The 20,867-nt window shown below is 37.5% G+C and overlaps 1 protein-coding gene across 4 annotated transcripts; it reads left to right on the forward strand.

The window, feature by feature from the left end:
• Positions 1-76: 76 nt before the first annotated feature.
• Positions 77-13,720, forward strand: LOC113668440 (uncharacterized). Of its 4 annotated transcripts, none has more exons than XM_089200799.1 (11): positions 777-1,028; positions 2,102-2,558; positions 4,656-4,943; positions 6,910-7,278; positions 7,984-8,135; positions 8,693-8,852; positions 9,431-9,519; positions 10,149-10,386; positions 10,950-11,064; positions 12,100-12,172; positions 12,339-13,720. In XM_089200799.1, the coding sequence occupies exons 2-11, from the start codon at positions 2,459-2,461 to the stop codon at positions 12,426-12,428; spliced, it is 1,674 nt and encodes a 557-aa protein (XP_089056925.1). In that variant the 5' UTR covers positions 777-1,028; positions 2,102-2,458; the 3' UTR covers positions 12,429-13,720. The 4 variants fall into 4 exon arrangements, with proteins under 4 accessions (XP_089056923.1, XP_089056926.1, XP_089056925.1 ...); XM_089200798.1 differs by having other exon boundaries at positions 785-1,028; positions 1,879-2,558; XM_089200797.1 differs by having other exon boundaries at positions 77-2,558.
• Positions 13,721-20,867: the final 7,147 nt, after the last annotated feature.

Below are 20,867 nucleotides of genomic sequence, written 5' to 3' on the forward strand. Positions count from 1 at the left end.
GGTTGTTGTGGAAAAATTGTCCAAAGACAGGCCGTAAATAAATCCAAAAAGGTTCTGAATAGTTGTGTAATTCTGGGAACTTGACTCCTTCAGTTATCGTTTTCCCAGTTACAGTTATGTAACTTTCAAACAAATTCAGCTGCGAGATTCAAATGCGCGCCGATGACGTAATGCATAGGATAGCATTGTACAAGCAAAGGCACGAGCTGTCGATTCATTTTTTTCTTTTTTTTTTTTCAGTAAAATTTTTATAATTCCCATTCCAGATTTAGAGCTTTACTGTCAAGTGACTGCAACAAGCAAACCATTTTTTAGCGGCCGTTGCGTGTAGCTAATGACTTTGAAAGCTTCAATTTAATCATCTCAAACCTGACAACGATGAAAAATCACAATCCCCACATCATTGTTTCTGACCGATAACTGATTTGTTTTATTACGAACTGGTTGGTTATCGATTTATATTAGCAAATATTTCCTCTCGACAAATCTGCTCAGTAAAATGTTTTGTTTCGCTTGCCCAGTCAGTTAGGTCGTATGAATGTCGCGCGGTGTGGATCGCTAACTTTGAAAAATTACAAATAGCCTAAAGTTTACAGGTGCGGTTGATAATTCTACAAACAGAAAACTGCCGCACGTAAAATCGCTCGCGAAAAATTTGTATGCCTCTGTAAAAAGTCATAAATAGCATAGCTGCACCCTAACGCGCGCTCTGATTGGCCAATATTTGATGAAAAAAAATGGATGTTCATAGTGATGACGTCATCGTCGGGGAAATTTCTTGTTGGCAAAGGTTTCGAAATTCAAGATCTCCGTTCTCTCCCAATTTGGAGATAGATCTGCTAAAATATAGAAAATATTCTAAATAATACTATTTTAAAAAAACAATGAGCATGTAGCCCTTTAGGCGAAGAAATTAGTTTTGGAGTTTACGTTACTTCATTCCCAAACGCGAATTATGGCTGAAAACAAAACGGAGTTTTCTGACTTCAACTGAGGCTTTGCGACGTTGGGGACTCCTCATTAGAAAGGTAAATTTCAAGTTGAAGCGTTGATATGTCCCAAAATCGTAGATTTTGTTTTGAAATCGTACAAGTTACAGAATTTTCAACACGAAGCTACCCAATCAGTCTGACTGTAAATTCTGGTAAACAGAAATGGAAGAAACAATTGCCTAGTAATAATCTTAATTTTGGAACGCAAAAATATTGTGGTAATCAAAAGCACCAGAAACAAAGCTTAACTGGAGATAAATTTCGCTCGATTTCGCTTTCAATCATAACTGCGTAACTTAATCGCCAAACATCTGCAAACTATTGCTTACCAAAGTTATCGGGTGTTAATTACCATATCGAGAATCTCGGTCTAAACTGACTTGGCTAAGTCCTTAAACAGTTTTGATCGCAAAGGGTCTTGTTCTGAGCTAAAATACCAACTGTATTTCTTTTGTCGAAATCTCGTCAAACCTAGTGAATGTTTATGGATTTCACGATTCTGGCGAATTTAAGTCAAATTCGTCAAAGCGAAATCAGCTTGGCGGAATTGACTATTTTGACGAATCTTCGCCATATTCTAGACATATCTCCCAAAAAAGTACATTTTGAAATTTTTTTGCCTCTCGGTGGTGTAATCCCTGACAGGAATTGGGAATTAACCCATTTCATTCTGTATTTCAGGTGTCTTAACAAATATTTTGCCCAGTTCCCGTCTTTGATTGCAGCGGGCCAGATAGAGGTCTCGTGAAAATCATGAGGGCGTGTTGTCTCTAGATAAGATTAGGCTCCATACGGTGCACCTGCAGATCATGAGCTAAACTGAAGATCTAAACCATAGTGCTGGTGGGCCTTGTCTGATAAGCACGTGTTGCTATTTTTTTTATAGTTGACTGTGTGATGTTCATGTGAAACTGTTACAGGGTCGAAGGCCGATGAGCTGCAATTTCGGAGAAAGGATGGACATGTTAGCGGTCGGTGTTTAGGCGCTGTCGATTTAGTTTTTACGAGAAAATATACCATAAAACAATGAATCAAACAATGAAACGAACGATCTTTATCAATGTACATGTCAAGTTAATCGACTCTTTTAATTATTTCAACGCTCTTAGAGGCAAGGGCGGAAGTTTCCATAGATACCTATAGATAGCACACACCATCGTACTTGAAGCGTATACAACCAACCACAAAACCACGGGATTGGCAAGTGACTTCGTAGGACAGTTCGTGGTAAGGGAGGAAGTGACATGACGGAGGCTAATGTGAAGGTTAATAGAGCAAGATGAAGAGAGATTTTATCATACTTTACGATCATATGAGACTGACGGAGATTGAGGTTCAATAGAAAGACACATCATTGTGCTCAATATCGACAACAGCTGCAAATCGACGTGAACAACGATGGATCAATGTTGTTGTATTAACATGGATCTAAACAATTTTTGGTGTTGTTGGAGCAGTTCGTCGCGATGAAGACATCGACATTCGGAAGATTTGACCCAGTCAACTTTGTATCTCTATTGCTGTGGTCTTTGATCGAAGTTTCATCGTCTAGCAATGCTACACAAGGTAGGGTGAATCATAAGGGAGTGCCAAAGGCGTAAATTGTTTTGCAGGTGAATAGATTAAAGGCTGTCCAAATACGTTCTTCCGTTATACCTCTCGCTCCGAAAATGTAGCACAACCGTTTAAAAAAATCAATTAAAGAGAGTAAATACTGTCAAGCTCTCTTTCTGCATGTGACATAGATACGTTGTTATTGAATTTGATTCGATGCGGTACCTCCTTTGCTTGGATTAATTTTTGATCATATTTCTCATAAGTTGTTTTCAACTCGTGATCACTCCTGTAATCCATAACGCAGTGCGCAAGATAGCGCATATATTTGTAAGGGAAAACTTACAGATACAGGCCCAGTTTATATTCCTTGTAAATTGACACTAAACCATACTAGAGGTACGTGACTGCGTCGACTTAAATTCTTCTCGCGCTCTCTCGAATACTAATTTGTTACACACACGCGAAAGATATCTGTTGTCACGTTCAGTGTACATTCCTTGCGTTTTGGATGGCTTAAAAGTGCCATAGTCAACATCGACTTGTCAAGTATTTTGTTTGTTTTTTTGAGATTTGCAACGTCAAGATAATAAATATTTGACGGCATCGCATTCAAGTAGCGTGATTACACAAAATCACCATAAAACAATGAAAAGGACGAGAAAATTCATAATCCCTTTGCGACCAATCTGATTATTTCTTGAAAGGGATTATGTGTAGATACCCAGATCAGATGGTCACGCAATTCGTTTGTTTTCCAGTCTGAAGTATATGGAAAGTTGAAAGGAATTGCAGTGTAGCTCCAACACAAAAGACGCGAAGCTGTTAACGGCGAACACAACCAACGAGGTTGCAATATTGTGTAAGAGCATACTAATTTTTCCCTGATACCGTTGATTTCAACCCTCCTTCCCCTGTTAAATTTCGCACTCTGTTTTCTGCAATTTTACAACACTGGATATGGGACAACACTGGATATGGCCATTGAAGCAATCTTTACTTCAATTTAAATTTTTATTCCTAAATGCTTTTTCAAAGATGGCTACAGCTGTGCGTAGATGTTATGTTTCAAACAGTCTGTCACCATTGTTAGTGTCACCAATGAAGTGTCTCGCTGGCCTCTCTCATCTCAGTTTGTTGATTTATTCTTGCCTGAAGCTCTTGTTCCATATCATGAGAAAAACAGACTGCTCCCAGTCTTCATTAATGGATGGTCTGTATGTAAATGATACACTTCTCAAACTTCAAGTAGTGGAGGCTGTGAGGGAATGAGCATAAGTTATTTTCTCTACTAGAGACATTGCTATAATAATGTCTTGGTGCGGACAAACATTTCAGTGTTAATACAGTCGTAGAATCTAGAGAGAGATATGTGTTTGAATTTCATATATTCTTGGGAATTTAATGTATTCTTGAAGAACAATAACAAGTTGTTAGTATAGCACTTGGCATTTTAACTTCATAATACTCTATGTGGTCATATATATATATGGGGTGGCTATATAGCCTTACCTCCATCCTAGCATCAGCACTGCACTGATGAGGCCCAGAAGGCCGAAACAGTTAACTGTCTGCAGTTAGTTATATATATATATATATATATATATATATATATATATGTATATTTATGTATGTATATATTCTAACCCCAAGTACTTCCATTAATTTCTTAACAAATTAATTCCATGTTGCTGTGCTGTTATTCAGTAAATTAAATAAATCACAGATGATGTCCAAATGTGGCAAAACTGGCAGGCAAGGCTTAGTGAAATGTGTCACTGATGTTTTTACCACATTTTCGTGTCTCCTGTAATCTATTACTGTACATACTCAGGACAACATAGAATCTTTTTCTTTAATATGATAAAAAAGCGAAATGTTGTTAATGCAACTATAACCTGCAATGAATAGAACATGAGTAATGTTAATCAAACTCGTATAATGTACATTCATTATTTTCTCCCAACATCCAGACCCTTGCAGATTCAAAAGCTGTTGATAGCTCAAGAAGCATCATTTTGAAAACTACTGATTAGGAAGAGGTTTAAAATTATAAGATTACTCTGGTTCATAATTGTTGCATTTGTTTTTCTTAATTTTCAATTTTAGCTCCTCATCTAATAATTCAACCAGCACAGCCAGACAATACCTACTTTTCCTTGACGGGATCAACCTTCTTGTTGAACTGTACCATTAAAGGGGAGAATGTACATGTGTTTGATTTATCATGGTGGCACAATGGAGAACAACTATCCAGAAGTAAAACACGACAAATTGACAATGCCACACTGCAGCTGCAGTTATTGAATGCAAAAACTACTGATAATGGAATTTACTGGTGTAATCAAATTTCTCACACAAAATCTGGAGGAATAAATATCTCACTTTCTGTGGCAGGTAATACCTTATTTATAGGATTTAGTGCTACCAAACACGAGCCCACCATGTATGTAGGAAAATTTATAAGCTCCCTGCCCCACATTAGCAACCAACTTCCTCACCACACATTAGAGGAGTTTTGAAGATTACTTCTTTACTAGCTTACAATCTCTTAAGGTACTCTGTACTGTGCATTTTTTGTAATAATTATTACTCTTTGCTGAAAATGGTGAAAATTGAATCAGTGCCCACTCTCAAGGTCTGTTGACTTGAAAAGTACCCAGAGCTCTTAATTGCTCTCAATACCATAACAATGCCCCTCCTCCCCCATAGGTCTTCAAGATCTATAAACCATTTCTCATATCTGATGAGGCTGATTACATGACCTCCAAGGAATGTCCCTAACCTAAATGTTTAATTGATGGGAATGTGTTCAGTACACCCAATAAGTTTCATCAGAAAACATGCCTAAAACCATGACATTCCTATGGAGACACTATGGGTGGTGGAGAGCTATTACTTTCACTTGATAACCTTTTCAGGCATCCTCTATCTCAACAGCCACTATGATCATGGCATTAATGATACATTTCACACCTCACCTCTTAACCCTCACTTTTCACCTGTAACCCAAGACCTTTCACCCTTTGTAACCTTCTACTTCTCCCTGGTTCATTTCTTGTACCTCTTGTCCATGACCATCCTATTCACTATTTACCGTTAATTTAGCCTTAACCCTTTACAGTACACCCTAACATCAGCATTCATATTCTCCATACTGTTCTCTGTTCATTTACTAAGGTACTGACAAGGAGAAATTGTTCAACAATCAAGAGCTTCTTTAAGTGGTGATCATTCCCTTTATTCTCATGACGCTATAATGTTTGATTCAGGGGTGATATTGTAAAGGAGAAATTCTAAGATGGTTGAGTCACTTTTACGGTTTAAAGGGTAAACCTCTCTTCTATCACTGCATCAACCCTCTAACTCCCAGATCAAATTTGTCATTCCCCTTACTGTTAACCATACAATTCTTATAATGTTAGTTCAGAGAATTTAGTATTGGATCAACTAATTATCCCCAAATTGATATTTTTCTTTACTCTCATCACTTATCTGGTTGATACTATATTGATATTGTAAGGAGAAGTTCTGTCTAGGTCACTCATGGGTTAACCCTTTCACTCCCAAGATCTCATGATTGATTCTCTTCATTGTCAGGCATACCCCTCTTATGATGTTAGTTAAGGGAATTTAGTCTTAGATCAACCTATAATCCCTGAACTGATATTTTCTTTATTCTTGTCACTTAATTAAGTCTGCTTATATTATATTGAAACTGGAAGGAGAAATTCTGTCTTGATCACTCATGGGAATGAAAGGGTTAAAGGGTTTAAATTTCCTTTGCCGGGTGGTGCTTACTCATCAGTCCCTTTGACCCCAAATAGTGATAAGCACCTAATTTCTCCTGACAGTGTTACACCTGAATCCAACATTAAGGTCATCATGAACTCAAGAAGCTCTTTACGGCCAAACACTATACAGTTGTATATTACAGCTCAGAGGTACATGCCCTTGTGAAAAACACGTTAAAAAAAGTGCACATGCCTGTTTCTTTGCAAATGTATAATTATTATTACATAGAGAGAATAGTATGGAGATCTTCCATACTATTGTTAGGGTATAAAGGATTAACCCTTTAACTCCCAAGATCTGATTGTTAATTCTCCTCTCTATAGCTGTTACACATTTTCTAGTAAATTATTGAGGAGAATTCAGTGTTAGATCAAGGTGAAAACTTTGACATGACAAGTCTGAGTATTCTCATTACTTGTTTGCTGGATAATGTATATACTGGTATATTATAAGGAGAAGTTGCATTCTGGGAGTCAAAGGATTTAACTTACAGTGTGTGAAACAATGTAAGTAACCTTTTGTTCACTTCTTATTTCTGACTTATTTTGCAATCTTGTGTTTCCTTCAGACCCACCAAGTCCACCACGTAATTTAAAATGGAGTGCTATTGGTGCTATGAAGAGGGAGGTTCATTTGTATTGGGAAGCTTCTAGCTATACTGGTGGCTTACCAATTGACTATTCTATCAAGCTTTGTTTAAATGACTCAGTAATGAAACCAACACTGCCATCAGCACTTACCTGCAAATGGATTGATAAATGTCATTATTTAAATGCTCCCAAAAATGAGAGACATTTATCATGCATACTGAAGGGAACTGATGATTTTATTCCTGGTTGTGGAACCGAATGTAGTTACTCCATCTATGTTGTTGCTACAAATGCTGTAGGAAGTACAACCAGTGCGATTTTCTTACCAATTGTCCACTTATTTGAAGGTAATTTTTAATATTCTTGATTCATGTCCATTGGTTAGCTATAGCTGATTTGGGTTAGGGTTAGGGTTAGGGTTATAATTTGGTGTTATCTTCTAAGTTGATGATGTAAATTGGCCACTTTAAAGAGTTTCTAGAGCTGAAATTTCATGTCTTAGCTCTTCAACAGAGTCATAAAGAAGGGGTGTCATTAAAAGCTGGTTACTGACACCTGTAAGACCTGACTCTCTATGCAGTCCATTTAGTTTATAATGGATGACACAGCTGCCCATGACACCATTGGCAGCTGCTCGTGGATAAAAGTTTTTGAAACTCCTGATAAAGGAATATTGGGATTTCTTTGTTCACTCTGACGAAGGGCTAGCCATCAAAATGTTAGCTTTTGAAACTCCTTACAGTGGTCAATTTATATTTATATATAGCCCCCCCCCCTCCCCCCCTTCTGCAGCTCCACAATGGAATATCCTTTGAAAAAATACTGTGGTGTGGACTGATATCCTTTTGTGCTGAAGGAAGAAAACAGTATGCTTATTTCCTTCATGCTATGGAACTGTGATAGGCATTGCAACTGTCTGCCATTAAGCATGTGACAGTCTCCGAATGACCTATGTTAATCAATTGTTGTTGTGTTTTTATCATTGAACTTTCATGGTTATGATAGTTTTGCAAAACTATTTGACCGTGCAATATTTTTTTTTTACTCTTCAGCTACACCTTGGCCACCAGAAGAACTCACAGTGAAACAACTTTCAGACAGGAATCAGGAATTGAAAGTTTCTTGGGCAGAAAAAAGGGATTGGCGGTACACTGATATTGAGTATACAGTACTCTACCACACATGGGGAGACAAACACAATAAGGTTTGTTTCTTTGACACACATGTAGATTGTAAAACATTAAAATTATGGATACTTGTGTCTTATTTGTTGTTTGTTTGTGGACATGGGTATTATATATTTTTTACACATTTCCTGGTATCATAATCTAGCTATTCTGTGTTACATTCTGCACGCATGCCTATTGGCCCATCCAGCCAGAGGTTATCCCATGTAGCAGGAAGCAACCAGTAATGTTACCTCTTTCCCTTGGGTGGAATGCTAGTCCCTCACAAGGTTACTCCCTAGCATTTCATCAGTCTACCTGACAACTCGCTTGTACTTGTTTGTACTCCTGGGTAGAGAGGGCATTGTGAGAGTTAGAAGCTAAGGTGCCTTCCCTAATAACACAATACAATTCGATCCGGCCAGGTCTTGGAGTTCACTGCATCTCCCATTGCTGATTTCACTTTGTTCAGATTCAACTTTATGCTCAGTGATGGCCTTTGGTGAAGAAAGGTTTCTTAACTATAAAATCAAGTTTGAGTTTGATTTTTCAACGTTATTTTCAGCATTTTCCCCTTTTGTCTTCTTTATTTCAGACTGCTGTTGTCAAAAATAAACAGTTCACTATACTAATAGGATTGAAAGCATTTACATATTACTATGTGTACTTGAAAGTCAGATTTTTAAACGATGACTATGCCAACTCTGCGTACAGTGACATCGTAGGGCCACGTATTATCAGGACATCACCAGGAGGTAGGTCAGGTCTTTCAGTATGTATATTCTCCATACTGTTCTCTATACATCTACTGAGGTACTGAGAAGGAGAATTTGTCAAACAATCTTTCTTTAGTTAGTAATGATGTCCTTTATTCTTGTGAAGTTATTGTGTGATTCAGCTATGATGCTGTAAGGAGAAATAAGACGCTGGTCACTCTTAGGGGTTAAAGGGCTAACACCCAAGTTCAACTTCCAATTGCCAACCTCTACAGATCAACTGGCTGTATCGTCTTTCGCTATTGACTCTCTGTTGACTCTCTATATTTGGGAATGCACACCACGTAGCTTATTACGGCCGTTTGATAGGTTGCAAAATAGGGGCTCCTCGCGCACGTGAGTATCATGCGCACTAGTGATATCCGTGCGGGTCCCCCCCCCCCCCTTCGGTAATGCCCAAGGGGTATTACAAGAGAATTTGGTTTTATCAACTGAGTTGATAATGTGAATTGGCCATGTGATGAGGTAATAAAGCTGAACTAATGTAGGCCTGAACATCCTCCTTTGTGAAACTGACTTATATCATACACACTATATATATTTTAAATCGATTGCAGTTCCAGTCAATCCGCCTGTAGTGGTAAGGGATCGTTCAGACATCTTCCCTGGTTATTCAGGCCTCAGAAATGTAACTGTAGAATGGAAGGTAAACACAAGTGAAACTTGCTCTCGAACATTACCGACAAAATACAACTTTAACTTTAGTTGTTCACGATTTATTTAAATATTTTGACCGCCGGATGTCGAAATGTTATATATCAATGTAAAGAAAATAAATATCCTCGCCAGTGAGCTGATGAACCTTCAGACTTGAGCTGGAATCGAACCCGTGCCTCTAAGATACTCGATACATTTGAAGGCGTCACTACCAACTAGGCTACGAAGCCATATGTTGTGAACTAAACATTTTCCAGTTTATTTTTCATTCTCGTAAAGGAACCTGCTCACAGTCAAACGAAATAGACCATATTTAGACATAAAGAAATGTTCATTGCAGACGGGTTCCAATTAAAGAAATTGCAGAAAACCTCATTCATCAGTTGTGCTGTATGCCGAGTGCGATCAATTGTCATTTCTTGACCAATCAAAGCGCGCTTAGCTTAACATCGCGATCAATCTAAGCAAAAGAGATTACTCCAAACATCTTAACCTCATTCTCAGGTCCTCTCTTTTCCTCCCCCGAGAAAGAAGCATACTCTCTCGAGGCAGGAAGGGACTGTCATGTATGGATGAAGAAAAAAATATAACATAGGAATCTTCCACTGTTCTTTTCAGTTGGCAGACATTTCTTCATGGCGTGGTACTCCCAGTAAATACATGGTTTTTTGTAAGCCCCACAACGTTGGCAAGGGACAAGCTCAAACTTTGGAGTACAGCATAGATGCCACTTCAAACAAGACCACTCTACCGAAACTAAACTCTCGGACCAAATATAACGTTTACCTGAAGATGTGTAACAAAGAAAAAAAGTGCAGTAACACTGGTGAATCGTACATCATCAAAGAAGTGCAAGGTGAGTGGGAAGGATAGGGGAAATATTGAATGTGTGAGACACCTATAGACCTGCATGAAGTCCAAGAGTTTAAAAGTAATATTTTAGCTTCACGTTGAGGTATTGTACAGTTTAACCAGCATTCTCGAAAACCAACCGTTCATAAATGTGTTCTTGTACCATTTATTTTTGTTTGTTTTCGTATGTTTTATCTTTTATAATCTTTTAATTTACTATTCTTTCCTCAGTTTCTCTGAATAATTGTACCAAGGAAAAATTTATATTTCCCAATATTTTTCACCGTTTTCCAGGGGTTATCTGTTGTTGATTTTTTAACTACCTCTTTAAATTTTAGCTTCCAGTTTTCTCTGGTGTTCTCGCTTTAGTTACCCTCCAAAACCACGCATAGTCCATGTTTACTGTTTATTTACGACTTTATAATTGCACGCACTTCTATCGTAGAAATTTAGGACCATATTGTCTCCAAGTGCACTGCTTTGTTTTGTTTTCTTTTAAATTGTACAGGCTGTTGGTCAGAAAAAATTTCTTGAAGCACGTACTTACAGTGTTATCGCTTTGTTTAGAGAAAGAAACACAACCAAACTATCAAAAGAAACTGAGTACTATACAGATAGTCTTGCTGTCCATTTCAGCGGTCATGGTATTCGTAGCAGTTCTATGTCTTGTATACTTATTCAGGTACGCAAAATGTTTGTCAATATATATGTACCACCATCACTTGCTCAGGTTTTACTGCGTTATTGAAGGCCCTTCAATCTAACAAATAGATTCCACGGTACTGTGCGTCTGTTTAATGATAAAGAGTTTTAGATCCACGTTTGGTGTGTTTACTGCAACGTCAAACCGCGGTCAGCAGTTTGTGGTTAGAAGTTAGAATTTCCGTGACTTTCAGCTTTTTAGATCGACGTCGGCTTTCAACTGAAAAAAATCAACATGTTCACCTCCATCTTGAATGACACAAAGATGGTGGTCCTTCATTTCATACACAAAATGTAGCTAAAAGATTGGTTTTGTGGCGTCCCAAACGGATTGGTAATAAAGGAAAGACCTCACCTCACATATATTTATAGGACATACGTGAGAACTTTCGAACAGGAAGAGAAAAAGCGTCGATGAAGTTCAAGTACCTGTAACTGCCCCGCCCGAAGTTCAAACGTGGACGGCAAACGGCGCATGTGACCGCTGAAGTCTGGTCACGTGACTCCTAGACGTTTGCGGTCACATGTATTTATAAAAAAACGTGGATATAAAACTCCCCAATAGATCACAGATGACGTTAAAATGTGGTATGTTCAATATGGCTAAAACTAGCAAATTGAGCTTGAACATAACCTGCGACCACGCCTTCATTATACGCCCCGCCTCGAGCAACGCGAGCCGCAAGAGGTCTGCAAGGGGAGACCTCTCCTTGACTTCTCTTGAATCTCTTCCCCTGCAGTGTGCACGGTGAGGGCCTGATCGCTTGCTAACTGTATGCGAGCATTAAATTTTCACCAAATTATAACATTTCCGTCTGTTAGTGAGAGTATATCAAAGTGCCGTTCGAAGGATATGGTGGTTGTTAACCACAGGATATTGTTTCAGTGTCCCTCGCCAATTTATGAACTCCAAACACCACGTTGTCTTTCGACCCAGTTTGTCTCAATTTGTTCATGTAAATATGCAAATTATTCCCTTTGTTCTTTCTTAATACTTTATTTCTTAATTGTTCAGGAAATGGCGATGTGGGGAAGCAGGAAGGCATACACCAAACTTTCAACCTTTGCGGGAGCTTATTCAAATTGATGTGAGTATCTTTTATTTTTTCAGATCCTTATTTAGCTGCTTACTTGCTTCTGACCCGGTCAAGTGACACGTGGCTTTGACCTCAATCTCTCTTTAAGTTCGCCGGATTATTCGATAAAAACATATTCACTGAAGTAAGACGTGGTTTCTTTTGTTTGGTTTTGCAGTCTCTAGCTAACGATTATGAATACGTCGATTCAAAAGCTAGCGCCCAGGTAGAAGGGGACTACGATGAAATTGAAACAGGCGGAAACTAGTTTTGGTAGTCAAATGAAAGAGCACTTTTCAACTGAGTGTTGGGAGCAATCTGGGATTGCACTGGTTTTGCCCGATTTGTCTTCATAGCAGTTTTAAAAAAAGTGTTGAAAAACCAGAACCAAAGCCATCGCAGAAACCAATCAGAGTAAAGGTTAACATAATTTTTAGCCAATGAGAGCTCAAAGTGAAAACAAACAGACTGTTGAAGCGCGGGAAAAAGGCTAATGATTAAGTCGCGAATGTGTTTAGTTCTGTATCTGGTTGGTTGAGAGGATGGCGGCAGTTTTCTGGACCAATCACAGAGCAAAGTTTTGAAAGCGTTCCAAAGTGAAACCCAAGCAGTCCGCTCATAGGATGCCATCTTCCGGCATTTCACCAATCTTTTTATCATTGGAAAGATTATTTAGTCATGCAACTGTCTGTAAATGACAATTTAACGTTAAATTAGAAAAAGAAGATGATCATTGACGCGATAGATTATGCACATTTACTAATGATTGATAGATGTACTAATAGAAAGAAAACAGCAAGAATTTTCAAGGAGGAAAATTTTAAGGAGTTATTATTGGAATAATAAGATTTCTGTGTACGTTCCTACCAAACGAATTTATTTAGTTCTGTGTTTTATTGTATTATTTTGCTTTATACAAGAAATTTACGAATGCACAGACATTTTCCTGATTGTTTGAGATTTCTTTTAGTTTATATGGGCATCTAAGCCTTGAACGTCTTTTAATCTTTCACGCGTGTTTTGGAGCTGGTGCATACGAGAGGAGGGGAAAACGTTTTTGCTGATGCACCTCGCAAACTTTCCTCAGTAAAGGAAGGTGTTATCCTAATATAGTATCTAGTCATCATTAATTTACAAGAATATGAATGAGAGAATTGTAACATGGGGACATATTTGTGGACATGGAAGGTCTGAAACGGTTCATGCAGAACTTCAGAATGGCTTCAAGTCTGAATAGGAAAGAATTGTTCAATAATACATTTGAAATTGTTTGCATTATTTAAGGAAACTTGTATATCTGTGCGTGAGATTTGTAAAGCTGAATACTAGGTTGTAAAAAGCACAGCTACCCACAACAAGTTCTATTTATAAATGCTTATGTGTCGTGTAAATATTTTAGACCAGTAGCACATACTTTTTATGAGTGTTATTTAATATAACTTATTTGAATTATGAATTTTTGTATTTGCAATTTTGTACTTTCCCGAATCGACGATTTTCACCTGTATTTTATAATATTAGAGTGCACGTGTGTGTAATAAATATATTTATTTTTATAAATAATTGCTTCACAACTCTTTTTTTTTTTGTGTGTGTAAGATTTTGTGTTTATGGTTTTTAACGGTAAATAGCGGGTAGATCGGGAGATCGTGATATAAAAGACAAATTCTTTTAATTTTAATCAACACAACCCTTCATTCCCTAATATCAGTACGCTCATTCTCCAAACAGTTCCCAGTACATTCCCTATGATTTTGGAGAATTAGGAGAATTTGGTTAACAATCAAGAAAGTCTCTCCATGACCTTAGAGCATGATTCAGCCCCAATACTGTGTGGAAAAATTACACGATAGTCATTCTTACGTGTTAAAGGATAAACCACAAGAAAACACAAGCAGCAATTATTGGTACTTGGTTAACTTTGTACTTTACGCAGTTCTTCGATGAAATGGAAATTTGAGAGGAAAACCGTTTTTCTTAATAAAACGCTGCCGGTAGTCTATCCCTTGTCTCGTATCCAGACGTTTCAGCTACGGTCGTACGATAGTTAGCGCGATAGTAAACAGCGCGATAGTAAACAGCACGATAGTAAACAGTGCGATAGTAAACAGCACTATCGTAAACGGCGCTATAGAAGCGGAGGAGTGAAAAAAAAAAAGCGAGGGAGGCTTGAGTCGGGTCGTGTACTGAATAGACCCGGCCCAAACCTCTCGTAAATCACTCCTCCGCTAATATTTTTCTATTTCGTTTTTTACTTTTCTCCGTTTTACCAACTGAGCGCTTGGAATAGGTTACATTCCTAACGTTTATTTGAAACATGGCCTAGTAATCCCTGCTTGAACATTAGGGCGGCATTTTATTGGGTGTTTTGAATGGAGTATCATTTGTTTTTGCACTTTTGTGATATTCAAGGGCTAATTTTTTAAAACTTTCTTTTCCGTGTCAAACCAAGCATTACTATTCTAACAACACTGGGTTTCCAAGAAAAAGTTTTGTAAAATATTTAAACGCGCGCAGGTTATTTGTAATTAATACGTATATCTAAGTGAATCCCTTAGTCCGCCAAAGTCTGAATAGCCAATTTTAACATCGCCATAAATGACTTATGAGACATTTCTCGCGGCAGAAGATCCTTGTTCTTAAATTTCAAACGCGTGAACTCTTGATTTAGGTTTGCTATCTGTCTGCGTATAAAAAATAGATTATGAACAAAGAAAGATGCGAAAAGAAATGAACAATAATAATTATTTAAAGAGGGAAACACACGAGTACACAATTTTTATAAGAAATTTCAATTCCTCATTTGGGACATGAATTAAGGAAGAAAAAAAGATTTCCACTGACTCTTCCTAAATGTTTTCAAGAGAAGTAAGGCTGGCTACTGTTGGAATAAACATAACCTGATGTTAATCCCCCCCCCCCCCCCTCGTCTGTTATCTCTCACGAGATATCTCAATATGAGATACAACTTCATTTTTATCCCTATCAATCTTTCTTAGCAACTACAGGATCACTTGCATGATTATTCGTTCCTATAGTGCAAAACTTGACAACCATTCAGGTGGAGGGAGGGGAGGCAGGAAACCTGTGAATGTGTTGATATTCTCTATATGTAGAAAATTACAAAGAAGTCGTCTGATTACTTAACGCACTTCACACATCTTTTAAATCTGATAACACTTTCGCTTTAAATAAAGACATACCTTAGTGCCATTAGCCATACCATATCTTTGATTTCCGAATCTTGTTAGAGAGCTCAGTCTTTCTGTTTCCATGATCTTGAGATATCTTTATTTCAACTAGAGCAATTATGATGCAGAAGGAAGAAAAAAGAATGACATTTGAAATTGAAGTCAAAACAATAAGAAAGATGTGTTTCCTCATAACAGCTTTCATTCTGTGCAGCCTACCACAGAGACTAGCTGGGCTTGAGAGTATGTTTGCAGCAATCTAAATTTGACTCCCAATCATTGTAGGTAAATTTTAGGCAAATGCACGCAGTTATAATTGCAATGAAGATTTTATGCATCTAACTCGATTCATTCATTTTTGATTATATGTGACGTAAGATTCTGCGAGATGATCCTCGGTATTTACACCCTTCATATTGGATTGAAGCTTCTTCCTTCTCAATCACTGTGGAAACAAGAACGTTTTGGTATAGGAATACAGAGTTTGGGAAGAATTGAGTTAACATTGCGTTCGTTTAGTATCCGGGCCGGAGACAGCGGGACAAGATAGAGCCCTTAGGACTGACTAGGTCAGGCAGTTGGGCTGATGAATTGATTGGCGCCCGTCCCCCCATTTTCAGTCAGAACCAGCAATTTTACAGAGCTTTTGTCAAGTTGTAGGAAGCAACTCAAAATCTTCGTCTGCCTTTTTCTCTTCATCAGGCGTGCGTGGGAGTTTGTTTGTTCCTTCTTATCTGCGAATTTGTGGGCGTTCGAGATAGAGCTATGATGGGAACCTCTCTTTGATATTCTTGGAGCATTTCGTTGATGGCCTTAGCGGGAATCGCGTACCTCATACCAGATCGGAGATTACTGTGCATTGTCACAGGGACAACAGCAATTCCTCTTGTACTTGGCTTTTTGTAAGTGTCGAGTTCCAGATCCTTCATGGAGATTCAAATTGGAGATCGTTTTCTGTAATTCTCGCAATCTTAATGTTTGATTCAGCCGTAAAAATGTTTGGAGAAGTTAAATGCTTGTCACTCTCAGGGAGTAAAGTGTTAACTTATCGGAGGCCACATGCTTTGGTTCTTGTCATTGTATCTTACTAACGGACCCACCTGACAAGAGACAAATCATTCGATTCATGTGCAAAATTTTTACTTTGTCATTTACTGCTCACAAACGATTAGTATTTTTAATCTTAGACGTGACTCGTTAAGTATCTTATTATTTACCTCAGATTGATACTTCATCTGAGATTCCTAGTCACAATTTTCTTCATGACAGGATTTCTCCAGAATCTCCTCGCTGGCTAATAGTGAAAAGGAAGACTAAGAAGGCTAATCGAACATTCAGAATCTCTTCGAATTCGAATCTATAAGGATCTCCATTTAACAAGCGCGCGTTGGATATGAGATGATAGATCGCCAACGAGGCCCGTACGCCGAGTTGGCTATACCCATCTCATATATATCCAACAAGCTCATGCGGAAAACGCCCCAAAATACAGATAAATCTTCCCAACTTAATTTTGTAAGAACAAACGGAACCACTTTCGGTTTAACTTGTCTTCATGCGCGCGCATGGTATAACCCATGACGGCTAAGCCAATGAAAACTCTTGAATTGCATTATTCAATGTTACAGTTTTTAATAATTTTGGTTATAATTAATCGACGCTTTTAAATATTATTTTCACTTCAGAAATATTGCATTGGGAACATCGATAGCTGCGGCTGGTATTGGATCACTGAGTTCTCCATACATTATATGCACGGTAAGCCATATTTCGTTTACGTTAGCGGTTTTTTCTTTCTCTCATACGCACCCATAAAATCAATGATTTACTAATCGCATCGGCGTCCTTAAGGTCGTATAAGTCGCGACAGAGAGTTTTGAGGAGCTGACGAATTGTTTGTTAGCCCTTCGACGAAACAAAGCTCATTGATCTACTGATTACTTCAATGATAAGCCTTTCATACTATACCATCAGCGTGTATATTTATTTTTCCATACTGTTTTTAATACATTATATAGCGTTCAAAAGGAGATTTCAATTAAATATCAAGAGCTTCATTTTTAAGTTTGCGATTATTTTCTTAATTTTCATGAGCCTAATGTTTTCTTCAGCAGTGATACCTAAGTAAGAAATTCAACGTTAGTCAGCCTCAGGGTCAAAAAATAAACTCACCCAAAGGTCGCACAATGTTAATATACTGCCACTAGTATTACAGCATAACTAAAAGGAAAGTCTTTGCCTTATGCAAGTTGGGCTTTTTCTTTATTTGACTTTCTTTGACTCTTCGCGTTTGTAGCGGCACCCTAGAAAACGATTTACGGAGACCAGGACGTATCCATCCAATCTTACCGTATAGGATCATGAGATTGAACGTTTTTGTGGTAGCATTACTAAGCATGTATCTGGACGAGACTCGTTACAAGCCCACATTAGAGATCGTGGAAAGGTTTGAAAAGAATTCTGAGAAAGATGTAAACCCGTCGCACCCCACATTGCTGCTACATAACCTTGAAGATTGAATTATTTTCACTTTACGCTATAGAGTAATTGGTTTTGCTTTACTTTGTAATGAGATTGGTCCAGAAAACTCGTGCCACTCTCTCAGACAATCAGAAGCAAACTAAAACAAATCATGACTTGGTCGCTCTCGTTTTCCCGCGCTTCACGCAGCCTGCCTAAAGCGCGGGAAAACGAGGGCGGCCTTGTTTGGTTGTTGTTTTACATGATGAAAAAGCAACATTTTGTAAATGATGACGTCATCTGCGAGTCTGTCCTTCAATAAATCTTGAGCAAGAGGCATTCAAAATGAGTGCATAATTCAGTTTTTTATATGATACGCAACAGATGCACGGTAGTATGCAATCTGTTTGTCCTGAATCGTAACGATAAAAAATATCAGAAAAACGTTGTTAATGGTGGTATCATGGTAACGTCATCTTTGCGTCTGTCCTCCAATAGATCATGAGTAAAAACCAACCAAAATCCAGAATAGTTCAGCTCATAATACACAGATTTACAGACTTTCGGGCAGACAGACAGACAGACAGATAAATTTTAAAAAATCAAAATGTGAATAAATAAGTAAAGAATTAAATAAATAAATAGATGAACCAATAAACAAAAAAATTAAGTTATCTTCGGATTTGTGTTGACGCACTTTTTTTATTTAGAGCAAGTTATGCAATAGATGACATTGGCAGAGGTGCAAGCGAAGTGGTCAGTGATCTTAATTGATCTCTTGGGTCTCTACATTATGAATGAAAGCACAAGTTTTGCATCTTGAGCAAGCGCATTTGAAAGTTCTAGATTTTTAAGAATACTCGAGAAGTGCGAGAGGCACTCGTCTTCGGCTCGTGCTTCTCCGCACTTCTCTCGTGTTCTTAAAAATACCCCGTGCATATATAATTCAACAATGCACTCAGCATTGCACTCTTTAATATCTGTATCCTTTCATTAAGCTCACCTTACAATAGCACAAGTAAAAGATGCAACCTCTGCCTTATTAAAGAAAAGTTTTTAATCATCTGCCGACCTGAATTGTCTTCACTTAACAAACGTTATGAACTTGTGTCTTCATGCCGTCACAGAAATAAAGCGTCACTGCGTAAGCGCTGAACAAAACAGCTAAATTAACCGCCACACAATCATGCAAAGTTTATTGTATATTAACGATTTTCACGAATATTCTTGTCTTTAAAATCCCCTTAAAAGTGAGTTAATCACGAAACAGGTTTGTTGGGATGGAAGTGTAGTCTCTTTGTTTTTTTCTCTCTCAATACATACATACATTTATATATATGTGTGTATGTGTATATGTATGTATTGAGAGAGAAAAAAAAAACAAAGAGACTACACTTTCATACCGACACTTACATATATATATATATATATATATATATATATATATATATATATATAAATATCGTATCTTCATGCCGACACAGAAACAAAGCGTTGCTACGCAACAGCTGAACTTTAAAGTTTTTAAGTTTACCGCGTATTATGCAAATTTTTCTAGTATATAAACGATAGTCACATGAATATTCTTTCATTAAACCCCTGAAGAGTGAAGCGATTCACGAAACAGGCTTGTCGGGAAATGTAGTTACGTCCTTTTTTCCTCTCAAAATATTTATTCTGCTCTGCTTCAACGTATTGAGCACTGTTCCACGCGAAAATCGACTTGCAGACTTCCTATATATATATATATATATATATATATATATATATATATATATATATATATGCAACAGGTTATTCGGGAGAGATTTTTTGATTTAGAAATGATGCAATAGTATGCAAATGACAATTTATAGTTTAAATAAAAAATGAAGAAGTAAATTCATGCAAAGGTAGATGTATACCTATTATCGCACATCTTTGCCAAAACTCCAACCAAATGAGTTTCTTTAGCGTGTATTTTATTGCTTCATATTACTTGTAAAAAAATTTTTAAAATGCACCTACTTCTTTCTAGAGTGATAGAAGTTTCTTTAAGTTTAATATGGGCATCAAAGCCTTTAACGTGTTTTAATGATTTTTAAGTGTGTCTTGGAACTAGTGCCTACAAGACGACAAGGCAATAGTTTTGATTATGTACATAGCAAATTTTCCTCAGTAAAGGAAGATGTAATCCTAATATATCGCCTAATTCTCATTAATTTACAGGAAACGATATAAACTAACTGAGAAAATTGTTACATTAGATCATATTTTTGAACATGGAAGGTCAAAACGGTTCATGTAAAACTTCAGAATGGCTTAAAATGATAAAGGGCAAACTCACAAGAAGCCAGAAGTGTTAGTTATCGGTATTGTGCCAAGCTTTGTATTGTTACGTAGTACCAGGATAAAAGTTAAATTTGAAGGGAAACCCGTTTTTTCGCGATGAAACGCTCATTGCGTTTGTATGAAATTTGGCCCAGTAAACCAACCTTGAACATACGGGCGCTGTTTAATTGGGGCCCGGTGTTGTCAGGCGGGGTTTTCTTTTTTCGGAAGTGACACTATTGGTCAGATGTTCGAGACGATACGACCTGGGTCTTCTCTAAGGATTATTTATTTCTCTTTGAACATTTTCAAGTTTAAAACTACTAACAAATCCAAGCAGAGACATGTCGCATCGGTGATATTCATGAGAAAGAATTATCTGTTTTGCCTCAGCCTGTAGTATTTTCTCGATTGATCGAGAAAATACGATGAATGATAAAAGTGCTTTAAAACCTGCTATCTTCCTCCACTCAGCTCACTTAAAATGTCACCAGAGGGATGTTTTATCACATTTTAAATTCATGTATCAAATTCACGCCACTTAACATAACTCTACACAGGCCTACGTTCCTAGTAACCATCATGATAACAGTTTCCTTTGTTAAAGTTTTAGATTATTACACCCCAGGTGAAAAGCATAACACTTTTGCCACGCGAGGACGCTGCAATTCAGTTATTTTGTATATGAACGGAGATGTGAGCACAGTGAGGGATGTTACATAGGTCTTTTGACTCATTGTGGAAGC

This window comes from Pocillopora damicornis, chromosome 3, assembly GCF_964200805.1.
Source record: "Pocillopora damicornis chromosome 3, jaPocDami1.2, whole genome shotgun sequence".
Lineage (NCBI taxonomy): Eukaryota > Metazoa > Cnidaria > Anthozoa > Scleractinia > Pocilloporidae > Pocillopora > Pocillopora damicornis.

What these genes read in the sequence shown, in the direction of transcription:
- LOC113668440 (XM_089200797.1), top strand. Translation starts at nt 2,459, where the DNA reads ATGAAGACATCGACATTCGGAAGATTTGACCCAGTCAACTTTGTATCT. An exon ending in TATCTCACTTTCTGTGGCAG is followed by an intron (nt 4,944 to 6,909) that starts GTAATACCTTAT and finishes TGTTTCCTTCAG; the next exon opens with ACCCACCAAGTCCACCACGT. An exon ending in AATTGTCCACTTATTTGAAG is followed by an intron (nt 7,279 to 7,983) that starts GTAATTTTTAAT and finishes TTTACTCTTCAG; the next exon opens with CTACACCTTGGCCACCAGAA.